This window comes from Meleagris gallopavo, chromosome 9, assembly GCF_000146605.3.
Source record: "Meleagris gallopavo isolate NT-WF06-2002-E0010 breed Aviagen turkey brand Nicholas breeding stock chromosome 9, Turkey_5.1, whole genome shotgun sequence".
Taxonomy (NCBI): domain Eukaryota; kingdom Metazoa; phylum Chordata; class Aves; order Galliformes; family Phasianidae; genus Meleagris; species Meleagris gallopavo.
Genome location: NC_015019.2, coordinates 931,989 through 946,806, shown reverse-complemented (window position 1 = coordinate 946,806; position 14,818 = coordinate 931,989). Strand labels below are relative to the sequence as shown.

The 14,818-nt window shown below is 42.4% G+C and overlaps 1 protein-coding gene across 2 annotated transcripts; it reads left to right on the top strand.

Moving 5' to 3' along the window:
• Window positions 1-1,189: 1,189 nt before the first annotated feature.
• Window positions 1,190-14,162, top strand: CENPI (centromere protein I). Of its 2 annotated transcripts, none has more exons than XM_010715014.3 (19): window positions 1,190-1,272; window positions 2,598-2,899; window positions 3,527-3,664; window positions 4,648-4,766; window positions 5,282-5,389; window positions 6,500-6,548; window positions 6,872-6,918; window positions 7,601-7,690; window positions 8,332-8,460; window positions 8,695-8,859; window positions 9,117-9,237; window positions 9,443-9,534; window positions 9,824-9,941; window positions 10,039-10,103; window positions 10,560-10,657; window positions 11,023-11,158; window positions 11,795-11,919; window positions 12,999-13,047; window positions 13,780-14,162. In XM_010715014.3, the coding sequence occupies exons 2-19, from the start codon at window positions 2,716-2,718 to the stop codon at window positions 14,023-14,025; spliced, it is 2,079 nt and encodes a 692-aa protein (XP_010713316.1). In that variant the 5' UTR covers window positions 1,190-1,272; window positions 2,598-2,715; the 3' UTR covers window positions 14,026-14,162. The 2 variants fall into 2 exon arrangements, with proteins under 2 accessions (XP_010713316.1, XP_010713315.1); XM_010715013.3 differs by lacking the exon at window positions 1,190-1,272 and adding an exon at window positions 1,279-1,377.
• The last annotated feature ends 656 nt before the right edge of the window (window positions 14,163-14,818 follow it).

The following is a 14,818-nucleotide window of genomic DNA, read 5'->3' as shown; positions in this document are numbered from 1 at the left end:
AAATTTGGAGAAAGATGTCCTTTTGGGAGATGCATCTGAAAATAATCTTCCCGTGTGCTCCAACACTGCACCTAAACCAGGCATAATCACATTTAGGGGGATTTCAGAGAAAGACAAGGCGATACAGGATGGAAGCCATGGGAACATTGCTTCAGTACAGAATGGCAGTGAGAAAAGATATTAAATCCACAGTAAAACATCAGTGTTGTATCACTATAAGCATCGGACAGATGTTTGCATGCAGTTGGCTCAAGTCCTCTGCTACAACAGATGCAGCCCAAACACAGGTATCATGCAAAATCCCCCTCCTGGAGCCCCAAGGAGTGACAGATTGTCACAGACAGAGGGCACTGCCAACAGGGCACCTCGGTGGGGCAACCCCTGCTACTCAGAGACCATCCCAAGGTCACCCCAAATGTGCACGCCATTTGCTTTACTTCCTGAAATGCGCTTCTGCCAGGCCTAGGCCTAAGTTATTAGCACTTTTAGTTCCAAAAAGACAGGTAGATACACCACCAAGCCCAAAGCACACCAGGATGTGCATTCTTCTAAAGTTCTAGGAATTGCACCAACCCCAAAGCACACCACAATGCGTGCCCTGCTATGCAAAGCACTGTGGCATGGCAGCCTTCCCACAGCCAGTTCCCACATCTCCAGCTCAATATTTTGTGTTTGCCACTAGCACAGCTCCTCACCAAAACCCGCACAGACAGCATGAGGTGAATTTAAAGCACTATGTGCAGCACAGACCATTGCTGTGGGCTCTTTAACTAGATGCAGACAGCAAGTGGATTCCCCTTTCTATTTCTCTCCTTCAGAAGAAGACTGTTCCTGGAGCTGATGATGGCTGACCTCCATCATCGACCCCAGCACCAGCCTGTTTTTGGAAACCCGTTTTTGCTTGCTGGAGGTGATAAGGGGGCAGGAACTCATTTACCCCTTTGATAACATATTATGCTAATCCCGTAACTTGTGATTCTCTGGGCCGACTGCATTTTTTAAACCTTTTTATGCGTTTCCAAACACAACGCCCATCTCCTCACATCTACTGAGCACAACGACTGCGCATGCTCAGAACGATCGGGTGCACAGTCACCGCTTTGCGCACGCGCACACCGAGCAAGACGCGTCCACTCTGAGGCGCTGCGCAGTGCGCGCTGCGCATGCGCATATCCATTAAAAGGCCGTCTGCTGGCAGGGACGCTATGTTGCGGGCAGCGCGCATGCGCGCCGTGTGGCGCGGAAGTTTGAATTGCGGGCGGTTGGAGTGAGGTAATGGTGGCTGGCGGGCGGGCTGGGAAGTCAACGCCGGGGCCATGGCTGCTGGGAGAGGCTGGGAGTGCTGTAGGAACTCGAGGAGAGCCTCTTGGGGAAAAGGTGTGCGTGCTCGGCTGGGGAGGGAGGGGGTTTCTTCTGACAGGAGCTCTCGGTGCGTCAGAGCTGCGCGGGAGCTCTGTGGGCGCGGCCTGCTGCTGCGCTCCTGGAGCAGCTGTCAGCTGTGGGCACGAGTGCCCCGACTCTGTCCAGCGGCTGTGGCGGTGCTTCAGGTGGGACCTGGGCGGGGATCTGTTCGTGGGGTGCTGCACCCAGAAGTGAGTGACAAACCTGAGGGAAAATGGGGGCTCTATCAGCTCCAGAGCTGAATCACAGAATGGCCTGGGTTGCAAAGGAGCACAATGCTCATCCAGTTCCAACCTCTGCTATGTGCAGGTTGCCAACCCCCAGACCAGGCTGCCCAGAGCCACATCCAGAGCCTTGAACCCCACCAGGGATGGGGCATCCACGACCTCCTTGGCCAACCTGTTCCAGTGCCTCACCACCCTCTGTATGAAAAACCTCCTCCCTGAAGAGGGTGTATGAACTGCAAGCCATCCTGCTTTCTTGTGGCTGGGATACGAAACCAATTTCTCCAGCAGTTCAGGGCTATGCATATACATATGCACTGTGCCTAAACCAGGAGCTTGTAGCAGTGTTCTGTGTCTTCTGGGTGAAGGGCTGATCTTGATGGAAAACGGAACACCATTTTTCACTATTGTATTTCAGCCAGAGCTTGGCAGTGTTGCAGTGCTGGTAGCTCTTATGCTTCACTTGGGCCCTTATTGTTTCTATTTTTTTAAACCCTACCTGTTAGATAGAAGCAGACTGTAACAACCTAATTCCTGTAGAACAGGAAGAAGGGTGTTATGATCCTTTAAAATCTGGACATCAGCTTTCAGGAAGTTGCAGTCTGTTGGCTGACTGTGTTGCTATATAGAGTAATAAGGCTGTTCATGGTTTCCTTACCTATTTAGTTTATGTACTGGATTGGCTTTCTTTTTGTATTGTGTTTGCTGTCTGGTTATGTTGGTTTTGGATCAAAACACGGTGTAACACTTCATCAAATGAGCTTTATTTAAAGAATGTTAGTGTTAGATCTTGTGGATTTTTATCATCCCTTTCTTAATTTTAAGAACATTTCTCAATTCAAAACACCTTTGTGTGTGAATTGTTCAGTGACTGACAACTATAAATGATTTGCTGTGAGAACTGCTGTTACCTTGTCCAATATCCTTATAAAATCAGTTTGTCAGGAAAACACCTGTCTTCTTTTTTTGCAGGAAACTTGCTCTTCAACGTTTGGAGGTTGATCTGTTTGCTTCCCCCTTTGCAATGAAGGACCAGAACCCATGTGACAAATGAGTGGAATTCTCCCATCTCAACTGGAAGTCTGAGAAGATGCAACGAAGGCGGAGTTCTAAGCACTCCAAGCGACCTCTGCAAGTTCACCACAGCAATCAGACTGATCTCTCTGCTTGGAGAAAAGGAGGGACAGTGGATACTGAAAAAAGTGCCCAGAGTGATCAGAAAAATGACAATGAGCAAGACTCCCTTGAGGAAGCTCTGAGCTACTTTGAGAAAAGTAAGAGAGCAGATTTAAGATTAGCTACAAAGATTTGTAAAGATTGTTAATGTCTAATGTTTCTTATTCTAACATCTGAGTTTTATAATAGCTTGCTTTGTTAGTGTATTTAAAGATTTTTTTTATTTTGCTTGCTCTATGAAGCTTGTTTAGCTTGGAGAAGAGAAGGCTCGGGGGGGACCTCATTGTGGTCTTCCAGTACTTACAGGGAGCATTTAAACAGGAGGAGGAATGGCTGTTTACGAGGGTGGATGGTGATAGCACAAGGGAGAATGGTTTTAAACTGAGACAGGGGAGATTTAAGCTAGATATTAAGAAGTTTTTCATACAGAGGGTGGTGAGGCACTGGAACAGGTTGCCCAAGGAGGCTGTGGATGCCCCATCCCTGCAGGCATTCAAGGCCAGGCTGGATGTGGCTCTGGGCAGCCTGGGCTGCTGGTTGGTGACCTGCACACAGCAGGGGTTGGAACTGGATGATCATTGTGGTCCTTTTCAACCTCAGGCCAGTCTATGATTCTATGAAGAGCATATCAAGAAGGACTACCTATAGGAGCAATTCAGAGAAGTTGAAAACACTTCAATTTAGCTTCAGAAGTTGTTTCATTGTTTGTCTTTTTTTTTTTCTAGTTCAAGATCGAGTTTCAGTGAAAAACAATGAAGCTCTGCAGAAACATTTGTCTACTATGGAAAGCATTGCCCTGAAAAGAGGTTTACCCCCTGAAGGATTTGATGTATTGCTAGATGTGGCGCTCAGTGGCAAACTTGGTAAAATGTTTATGTACTGCTGGCATGTCTTCAGTGCACGTCTCCTTCCCCTCTAACTGAACCTGCTTGAGGTGGTACACTTATAGTGGCTGTAGGGTTTGGCAGTTTAGCATAAAAATAATCTTCTTTGCATGCTCCATTATGAATTCTGAGTTCAGATACCATGTGGTATGGAATATCCCTTTAGCCAGCTTGGGTCAGCTTTCCTGGTTCTGTCCCCACCCTGCTTCTTGTGTACTGCCAGCTTTGCTGATAGGAGACACTGAAACAGTTTTGAAATAGTGTAAGCACTGCTCAGCAACAACTAAAACATCATGTGTTATCATCATAGTTTTTCTCCTAAATCCAAAACATGGCACTGTGCCAGCCACCGCAAGGAAAGTTAACTTTATCCCAAGCAAAACCAGGACACTTTCATAACTGTGTTAATGAAACTCACTAAAATTAGAGCATCGTACTGCCAATCAATTCAGCAGCGTCACTGTGTTGCTCTCAGAAATAGTGGCCAGCACTTGTATTTCTAAATTAATGTAGTATTAAATAAAAAGGATGACCTTTCCCTTTCTTACATCCAAGAGAAGCATGCAGGATTCTTTCCTTATTATGCAAGTAATTTTGTTCTTTTATTGATTCACATTGCTTGGCTTATCTTTAAGGCAGTAATTTGCTGGTGTTTGGCTTGCACTCATATACTCTTCTGGTGAAGGAATTGGGCATTAATGTTACCAGAAATGTGCTATTTTCTTTGTCTTGCAAAGAGTCTAGAGGCTGTTTCAGTACTAAAATACTAGATATGCTATTTTCTTTCTTTAATCTGGGTTTTTTTTCCTTTTGGCGATACAAATAGTCCCTAATGGATTTGTATTCAATGTTACTGTAAGCAAAGAAGCTCTGAGTAATTTTGTCTGGGGTGATCTTAACCTAACCATATCAAGGAACCTGGTACGTGAGCAGCATCTGATCTTCAATGGTTTGTTTTGCAGCTGATACGGTGAACACTCGTTTACTGAAGAGCCTGATCCCAGCCTCAGCAATACCAGAAAGTTCTGTTGTTTCTTCTGTATCTTGGTTCTGTGTCAGCAAATGCTCAAACAACATCCAGGTAACTTCATGCATGTTTGTTATAGTTACTGTTTCTGCACAGGATTGATGAGGACAGGTTATGTGCAGGAAGCAGAACTGCTGTGGTTTTAATGTACAAAGTTATCGCATAAACTGCTGTCATTTAGACTGATGGAGAGACCTGTACCTGAAACAGCTGTGGGAGCTGAGGGACACTTTGGAGTTGAGTGGAAACTTGCACAGCTTCTACTTGTTTTATATCTCTGATGTAGAAACCTTTAAGGACAGTCCTTCTGGCCTTCATGTAGGCTGAAGGTTTGCATCATTTTTTAGAGATTAGCACATAATCATTACTGATGGTTTTTCTGTTGCAGTATGACAGTAGATGTTCTGTCTGGCTTTCTTTCACAGCAGAATTAGTGCTGGTTGTTTACCTGGAGCTGTCTGGTTGTCTTTGAATGTGCTGTAATGATTGTTCCTCTTAAGGTGACTAGTGCCTTGTCTGTCTGGTTTTGCCTGTTAATTTAACGTAAGATGGCTGTTTTCTGTCTGCAGCTGCTTTATCTAAGATGGCTGATCACGATGTTTGACTTCATTGATCACAAGGAACGAATTCATGCCCTCTATGGCATCTTCTTTTCCTTCCTGAATGATGAGAAGTTGGTAAGGAGAACTGAATATACAAAATTTAACAAAATAAGTCTAAGGTAGTAGTCTGCATATTAATAGAATTAGACAGGAATAGCTATAAACTAGAGATATATTTTTTTGGTGGAACTTATTTTCCTCTTCTCCTTTTGGATTCAAAGATTACTGGGTACTTCAGAATCAGAAACAGGAAAGCACTAAGTTGTTTCAGTTTGAATAATGTGGTCTGCTTGTTAAAATGATTTCAAGAATTGATAACCTCATACACAGACACCACAGTGTATGCTGCAGTGCCTGGAACAGTGTTTATAGGACATCAGATAAAGTCCTTTTACTCCTGAGAAGGAAAAGCTGACTTGTGTACCTGGGGCAAAAAAGAACCCAACAGCCTTGTGGAGAAATGTTTATTGAATGATGAGAAATCCAAATCTTTGTTGGTTTGCAGCATAGCTTGAATAAGAACAGGTACTGAGGAGCTTTGTGCTGTAATGTGTCTGTAAAATCTGGGCGCTGGGATGCTGAAAAAACTAGATTCAATTCAAGTTAAGGTAATACTGGAATCGTGTTAGGCACAAAATTGGTACTATTCATCCAGTTGAGAATACTTTGGGGTTAAGACTCAAAGTTCTGATTTTGCTGTCAGCCAAATTTTCAATTGTCTAACATCAGTTGTAATCTTTTCAGGAAACTGGATTTAAGTTAAATTTTCAAGTAGCATTTTCAGGTACAGCTGAGCCAGACTCAGACCATTGCAGCCTCTGTTGTAGTTAGCATTACTGTGATATTTTTACTTAAGGGTAACTTTTGCTTTGGAAACTTCCACTGCTGATCTCTGAGATACACAAATCATTCTCAAAACCAGGACGAGAGGTCACTGAGTGGTCTGATTACTATGGAAACTGCACATAATGGACATCTGTTATCTAAACAAAGTTGCTATATGTGACACATAGGGACATGCTGCTTCCTGTGGGAAGTAAGGTAACCTGCCCCTCAGTTGAGGCAGCAGATGGAATGAAGCAGTATTAACTTGTAACGCCCGTATGGAAGGGGTGTCACCTTCAGTGTATCCTGGTTAGTGGTTTGCATCAGTAAGACAGGTTCATTGCTGCCTTTTCTTTGCAGTGTCCCTACATCTGCCACGTGCTCTACCTGCTGACCAGAAAAGAAAATGGTAAGAGTCCTCATTTGTGTGAGATGAAATACCATTTTGTTTCTTATTCTGTGTACTGGTGCTGCCATGTCTTCCAATGGAGCTCATACAATGACCAGGCAATGCAGTCAAGGAGGCCTGAGCTACAATTCTATCTGATTTGTACCATACTTGATGAAGCAGAAACCTGTCTATTAGCCCAGCAATAATACTGGCTGGTCCTGCTTTCTTTGTCATACCAATAGAAGTTGTATCTCATTTTCACTTAAATGCTAAATAAAAGTGGTGGGTGTTTTTTGTTTTTTGTTTTTTTTAATTTCTAATGTTCTGAATTGTTTTTCCAGTCAAGCCTTTTCGGGTCAGGCGACTCCTTGATCTCCAAGCAAAAATGGCAAGTTCATTTCAAATCTTGTAGAGGCTGAAACTGTGCTGAAGGGTGCAGCTTCTGAGTGTCCTTATAGAGCAGAGAGAAGAGGCGAGCAGCTTAAGCTGGGATTAGGCTTGGAACAGTAGGCTGTCATCTTTCTAGCACTTAAGCTTCCAGAATTCTCATATTGTGGTTTTTTTTCTGTTGTTGTGAGCGCATGCAATGACGTGTACAGAACTGTTTTATAGAGATGTGGTAGAGCAACTTAGTTTCACTTATCTGTTACCTTCTTTAATTTCCTGTTCCAAACTTTATTAAAAATTACTGGGAAATATAAGATTGTGTGGTACCTGCTGCCTTTCTGTAAGAAACTAAAATTGCTTTAGAGGTAATTACAGTTGCTAGAGAAGAATAAGTGGTGCTACGTAGTTACAGTAACACTTGGAGCATTTAATCAGAGAGCTGTAATTTTTTAATAGTTTTTATGCTAAATTTCTTATTAGAGCTATGACAGTAGAAGTCCTTTCTCCTAATCCCTCCCTACAGTATTTCACTGACAGTTTTTCTCCATTATATACCTCTAGTTACTTACTGATGTGTGCTTGTGAAAGCTTTCAGTAATGAGAGTTTTTCTGCTTTGTAAATACAATATTTGATATCTATATTAAAAACATATCACATCTTTTTCCTCCTGTTCTCTTGACAGGGTATGCAACCTCATCTGCAGGCTCTGCTATCACTTTATAAGCTTTTCTGTCCTGAGCTGGTATCCATAACCCTTCCTCGGAAGATGAAGGTGAGGAGTCAGATTAAATCTATCTGGGACCAGTACTTATGACAGTATTTGTGATGAGCTTTCTGCTTGTGCTGTAGCATGATTTAGTGGTGAAGATTAATTCTATTTCCTGGATGTTCCTATGGTAGTTTGGGACTTGACTGGAGTTGAATGTAAATGAAGTGACAAAAATAAGTTTTGTGCAGAAAAGATGTTGGACCTAATTAATTCACCCAATTTCATTTTAGCCGTGATATCTGATTTGAGAGCTCAATTATTCACTGAGTTGTTTGGTTTGACTGAGTTCAAGAAGTCTTCCTTATAACTTGTACAAGCATTCCTTTGGCATAGTTTTATTGTAGCGTGTACTCGAGACTTACTCTATGGACAGATGATTGATCTTAATAAAAACTATAAATATTGGAATTCCCTTATGAAAAAGGGGGTGTTTCAGAAGGAACATGAAAGTGGAACCACTGAAGTACAGTTAAGAGATAACAAATGCAAAGAGAGTAACTTGCTGTCAAATCCCAGCTTCTTGGTCTGTCAGGCAGAGATGAGTGTATATAAATCACTGTGATGTCTGCTGGAATAGAACCTGGTCTTTCTGTTGCTTTGTCTTAATTTGGCTTCTTGCATACGTGTCTGATTTTTGTTTTCAGACTTTTTTCAAGAATGCAGATGGCCCATGGAAAGCAGCAATCAACGCTGTGAGGCAAAGAAACCAGGCCAATTCTACAGTGCCCCAACTACTGCTTTTAGACACAGCTCAACCTCACTCACGAAAAAGAGTAGGTTTTCCTCCTCAGGAAGCTGCCAAACAGCTGTTTTCATGATGCATAATGGCAGATAGTGGGAGCTGGGTTATTTCAGAGCTCTGAAGGGTGGGATAGCCATGTGGAAATGCAGCATACCCGCTATAATGGAAGCCTGGATGCTTTTTTTTTTTATTAACAGGATCTTTGTGAACAGTGAGCACAAGTGCGCAGCTGAGTCACTGCTGTTTGTTTGTTTCTTTTCCACAGAAATGGAATACCCAGTTGATTGTACCTGCAAGCAGTGCCAACGCACAGAATTCAGTAGTGGGTAGGAAAATGAGCCGTGTTGATTCATTCAGTGCTAACAGATTTTTTCCAGTGGAGCAGCTGCGGACCTTTCCCCAACTTCTACAAAATATCCACCGCCTGGAGGTGAGTGGCAGGAAGGTCTCAACAAGCTCTGTGCATGCTTTGGAGAAAACAAAAGACTTTTGTCTGTGACTTCACAGGTATCTAGTGTGTGGGCAACCTAATTCAGAAAGAGTCCTGAGGCTGGTGAGCAGGAGGCCTGGAGGATGATCTTTCTACCAGTGAAGGACTGGACAGCTCTGATAGCATGAGAGCCTGTGGCAATTTGCAAATATAAACACTAAATAACTAGTTTGGTTTTGTTGCCCCTGTTTTTGCAGTTTCCTTCCCAAATGGGCTCAGTGCTAACAAACCCGTTACTGCTTCACTACATGAACTGCAGCAAAGATGAATCTGTTTATCTGAGGCTCTACTATTGGATGGGACAGACTCTTCAGGAAGGTAGGAACTTAACATAACCTCTCATAGTGGGGTGGTTAAGGTTGTCTGAAGCTTTTCACCATTTGATAATAGTACTTTGCCATTTGGATTTATAGTGCCAGTTGTGTAGTACTAAAACAAATACTGCATAAGAGTTGAATTTAATTTCTGGCTTTGCTTATTCTTGCTGTGCTCTTGTTCAAATGCATTACTCTCTCCTCTTCAGAGTGCACCTGGTGTGTAGTTGATAATAACCAATATGAAGAAGAATTCAAAAGCTTCCTGGAAACTGCCTACAAGGCAGAGTGTTTCTTACAAGTAAGTGCCTGCTATGTGGAAAACAAGGGTTTCGTGAAGTTCTTTAAAGTACATTTGGGAGTTATGTGCTTCCTGGAGTTTAACTAAGAAATGGCAGTGTCTGAAGTCACCCAAAGACTTTTTAAAAATACACTTTCCAATAGAGAGCCAATATTCTGGAGGCAACTGTGATTTCTACAGGAATGGTAACTTGAGTGTCCTGGAGAATTGCATGAAGCAGGTGCAAACCTCTTCCTTCTCCAGAGTGATCTGGAGATGAATTTCTGAATGCTCACCTTCTGCTTTCTAGGAGGGATTTCCTTCCTGTGAGGAGTTCCTCTACAGGAGTCTTCCTCTCTGGGATGGTGTTTCCTGCCGATCACAAATCCTCCAACTCATCAGTTGGATCCCCCTCAGTACCTTCTCTGGTATGTGTTGCAGATCTTTTGCATGAGGTTGGACAGTGTCTGATCCCAGGGGAACAGTTTAAGCACAGATAGCATGCTGCTTTCTTCTTTATTCCAGAAATAAAGTCACAACTCTGCGATCCCCTGGCACAGCTCTTCTTCACGTCATCCCTTTACTTTAAGGTAACTTGAGTGAGTGGCTATTTACTTCTAATTGGTGCTGCATCTGCATTTGTATAAAGTGTAACAATCTGAAGGGCTGTACAGGAAGAAGTCTGTGCCCAAGCATGGGTAAAATGTTCTTATGATGTAACTTCTCTGGGAATTTGAGTGTCTTTTAAGATATCTTATTTTTTGACTGGAGGCACTGGATTTAGAAAAGATTGTCTGATAGTATGAAAGGCAGTAGCTGGCTTTTTTTTTTTTACTGCAGTTCTAACAGAATTTGAAACTCTCATTCTCCAGCAAAAACTACGTAATGTATACACTCAGTTTAAAGGGAGACCACAGATAATCACTTCTCTTTGAGAAACTCTTGGTACATTTCCTTGTATGCTTTAATTCTCAGGGCATCCTCTTTAGTGTTTTTCACTTCTGTAAACTTTCAACAATTTGACTTTTTTTTTTCTTATCCTACAGTGCAGCGTTCTGGAGAGTCTGAAAGAGCTGCTACAGAACTGGTTAAACTGGCACGTGGTTCAGCTGGATTCAGAGTCTGATTCTCAATTCAGTTCTTTGTAAGCTTGTCTGAAGCATATCTTGATATGCCTGTTACCTAATGCTAAGATCAGGTGGTAATGCTGTAGTGCTTCTGCTATATTGCAAGCTACCTTGAGGGTCTTGGTTTTTACTTCTGAATTAAAAATATTTTTATAAATTATGCATTGAAAGCTGTTATGTCCAGAACTCAAGATTCTTGTAACACTGACAGCTGGGTCATGCTTGTAATTGTAGGTAACAATCTATTACTGGATATACTTAAAAGTACAATCCCAAGTAATTGAGGGTGGCAGGGCAGAAAAATAACTTAGCTTCTTTGTCTGTATGTTTGTACCTGTTGTGAAGAGGCGTGTGTGGTAATATTCCCTGTGTGCTGCTGCAGGAATACCACCCTTTCTGGACTAGTGAATGGGGTGGCTGAACTCATCAACTTTGTGGGATGGATTTCTACTGCTGCGTTGCACTTGGAGAAGAGTCATACCTTCTTGCTGTACTTCATCCTGGATTTCTATGAGACCGTATGTGTTCTGTTTGCTTTGTCTATCAAAATCCCATTTCCCTGAGGCTGTTTGCATCTTTTTTTCTGGCTGGAATATGAAGTCACCTTCCCAAATATGGTTTGATAAACTTTGATTAATTGCTAGAATGTTCTTTAAATGTTCCATTATAGTTCTTGTCCCAGCATTGAATAGTGTTAAATCTACTCTCTAGCTTCCCTGCATCTTCTCTGTAGATGTGTTTACTGCCTGGTGAACTCAGCCATGCCATTACTGCTCTTACAACTTGGATACCATTGCAAAGAGTTAAGGAAGCAATGGCAGGGCTGGGAACTTCTCGTAACTAAAATGTTCATTAAGCATGCAAAACAAATGGGCTCTGTTTTAGAGGGGTCTAAGTAAATGTTACCCAACAAGCAACCACATACCAGCATTATGGGATATTTAAATGGTTGAAACAGACTGAGATGTGAGCTGAGAATGGATAAATGCTTTGTACCTGAAGGAAATGAATAGAAGGTTGGAGTGAGACAATTCCTCTTAGATCAAGTTGATGGAGCTGGCTAGAATGCAGCATCGTGCTCTCTTTTGCTCCTAGATGTTTGGGGGTTTGTTAATGGCAGTAATAATCTGCCTAGATCTGCTGGTTTCCTGCAGGTGTGTGACATATATCTGAAGTACAAACTGCCGTTGCTGATAATGCCTCCTGCTGGAGTTTTCTACCCAGCGTTGCTCAGCATGGATTCTGTCAACTTAAATCAGCTCTGCTACATCATGTACAGGTACTACAAATGGTGTGGGCTGTAGTGGTTTCTCTTGTTGTCTTTTTTGAGTTTTTGAAAATGAAATTATTTGGGTCTATAAATCTGGAATTGAAATCTATACTCTTTCTCCTTATGTAAGGCAAAGATCAAATGTTGTGTCCAGCTTTCGTGGTAAAATATTTTATAGCTTCAACTTGCATTTTTGTTCCCCACTTGGTTATCCTAAATGGCAGCATTCTGACCTTTCCTAGTGTTATCAGTAATATGTGAAGGAAGGAGTCTGATATAGTTCTGAGAGGATTTATGTTGCTTAGCAACAAAGAGCTTGCAATCATTAGCAGTTAAGCATTAAACTTCTTAATCCTGTGCTCTGACCAGCAGATTTGGATTTTTCCTTGCAAATACTGTGCTGAGTAGGAAGCACTTTTGCCACCCTGAAAATGCGTGGGAAATTTAGGCCTGCCTCGTGCCCGCAGGTCTCACAGAAGCACTGCTTAGCTCTGCAGGATCCACTCCTACTGTTCTTGGCCCTGTTAATTCCAGTGGCTGCATCTGAGGAGAGGAGTAGCCAATTGCTGACAGCTGGCGTAGGGCTCTCCATGTGGCTTTTTTCTCTGAGGAGTCTGCAGGGTAATTAACGTGACAGGATGCTCTCTGGGAAATGAGAGGAGCTAGTGCTTATTATATAGAACAACTGTCAAGTTGTGTTACTTCCAGTGACTTCCGTTTCTCTGCTTAGTGAATGGAAGTCTCTCCTCTTAAAGATACACTGCATTTTTCTGCTCATTTCAAGGCTATGCTGATTCTTGTGTATAGGCTTTCTGAAAGTTTGTCTCTGGCAAGCTCAGTTGTGTGTTACTCATCCAAGAGATGAACCCTATCAGATTCATCCTTACTCCCTCAGGGAAAACTGAGTCTGTACCAAGTGATCAAGTCCCTTTGATTTTCCTCCTCTTTTGATCAGCAGAGGAAAACTTGATGGTCTCTTGAATTAAGAAAACCTTCCTTCACTCTGTGTAAACACTTCTCCAGTGCTTTTCTCAGCATTGGCAGATAGGTGTCAGTAAAACTAACTCTTGTTATTTGCTTTGTTTTAGGTATAGAACCAACTTGATAGCTGCAAAAGAGAACGAGATGAGTAAAAAGGTATCTGTTGTGTTCTAGGATGGACCTTAGTAAGGAGCTGGGTTTAGTAAGAGGAAGGCATTTTGATAGTGTTCGTAAGGGCTGCAGGGAACGTGCAGCTGCTCAAAGATTCTTGTTGTGGTTTGACCTGGTAGGCAGCTGAGCACCACACAGCCATTCATTCATTCACCCCAACCCTCTCAGTGGGACAGGGAGAGAACTGGGTGGGGGCAAGAAGTGGAATTTTACGGAAGAGATAATAAAAACTATTTGCAAATACAGAAAAGGCACAGAAATAATAGTAATGATTTTTTTTATATTTACATATCTTATGCATAGCCAGTTACTTTCCACTTGGTGAGTGATACCCAGCCAGTCTCTGAGCAGCAGCAGGCTTCTTTCAATGCCACCCCTCCTCCCCCCAGCTCCAGCCAATTCACCCCATGTGTCATATGACAGCCAATTCACGTGATGTCATGTGGTGTGAAATATCCCTTCTGGCCAGTTTGGCTCAGCTGTCCTGGCTCTGTCCCATCCCAGCTCGTGTACCCCCTTACTAGAGATAATACAAGAAGCTGAAACATTCTTGGCTCCACACAGTATTGCTCAGCAGCAACTAAAACATCAGTATGCTATTGACATAGTTCTCTTGAAGCCAAAATATAGCATCATGCCAGGCACTTGAAGAAAATCAACTCTGTCCCAACTGAAACCAGGACAATGCATTTTTGACTGTTTTTTCTTGTCCCTTAGAAAATACAGCAATTCAAGTTCAGTAGCCAGACATATCAAGAGTATAACCAGTACATCATAGCCATGGTGGGTTGTCTGTGGACATCCAGTGCATTCCAGAAGGATAATCATCCTCAGGGCATTTGTCTGGATGATGAATTGCTGAAGAAAACTGGAGTGCAGGAATACAAAAACAGCTTCAATATTGTCTACCACCCAGCTCTGATGTGCTATGCTGTTGACTTCCTGCAGCAGGTAATGTTGTAGGTGAATACCTCAGCCTTTGGCAGCACCAAATGGTGCAGTGATCTTTTCTCTAAAGAGTCTCTCAGTGTTGGCTGAGTAAAAAACAGCTCAATGTTGATTTGTGCATTTTCAGGATACAACTAAAATGGATAAATAATGAAAAAATGAACTAATTCAGTAACCTGCTTCACAGAATACAGTGCATGACTTAAACTTTCAAACTCCCCAAAATGCAGAAATGCATAGTTCAGTTGTATTTGGGTACTCACAGCAGAACTTGTAGCTGTGCTTTCTGGCTCTTGCTTTGCCTTTTGAGACTGGTCTAAACAAATACACGTAGCTGCTTCCAAGTACAGGAGGAATCACGATGTACTCTAACATCCAATGCAAGTTCTATCAGCTGAATTCCAAATGCCCTCACGTTCCTACTGTTAATGAACAGTGGAGGGAGCAGCTTGCCAGAGTTCTTACTGTTTAAGAAGTGCATGTTGCTCTTAGAGATTGGCTTTGTAGGCCATCCAGGAGGTGCACAAAGCTGCTGTCTTGTTGCAAGGATTGCTGGCAGACTGCAAGCATGCTCCTGGAATGAGACATGGCAAACCCTGGGTTAAATATGAAGAATACTGGTTAGGTACACTACAAAATTGCCTTGGCTTACATGCTTAGTGTCTTGAACCTGGGTACTTTGTTACTGCTGGCTTAAACCCAAGTTTTCCCTTTGCCAGATGAAATTTTTTTAATACAAGTTGATGAAACTATCTTCTTTGGTCTTTCTCCTGCTATAGCAGAACTGGTATTTCTTTTTTTTTTTTTA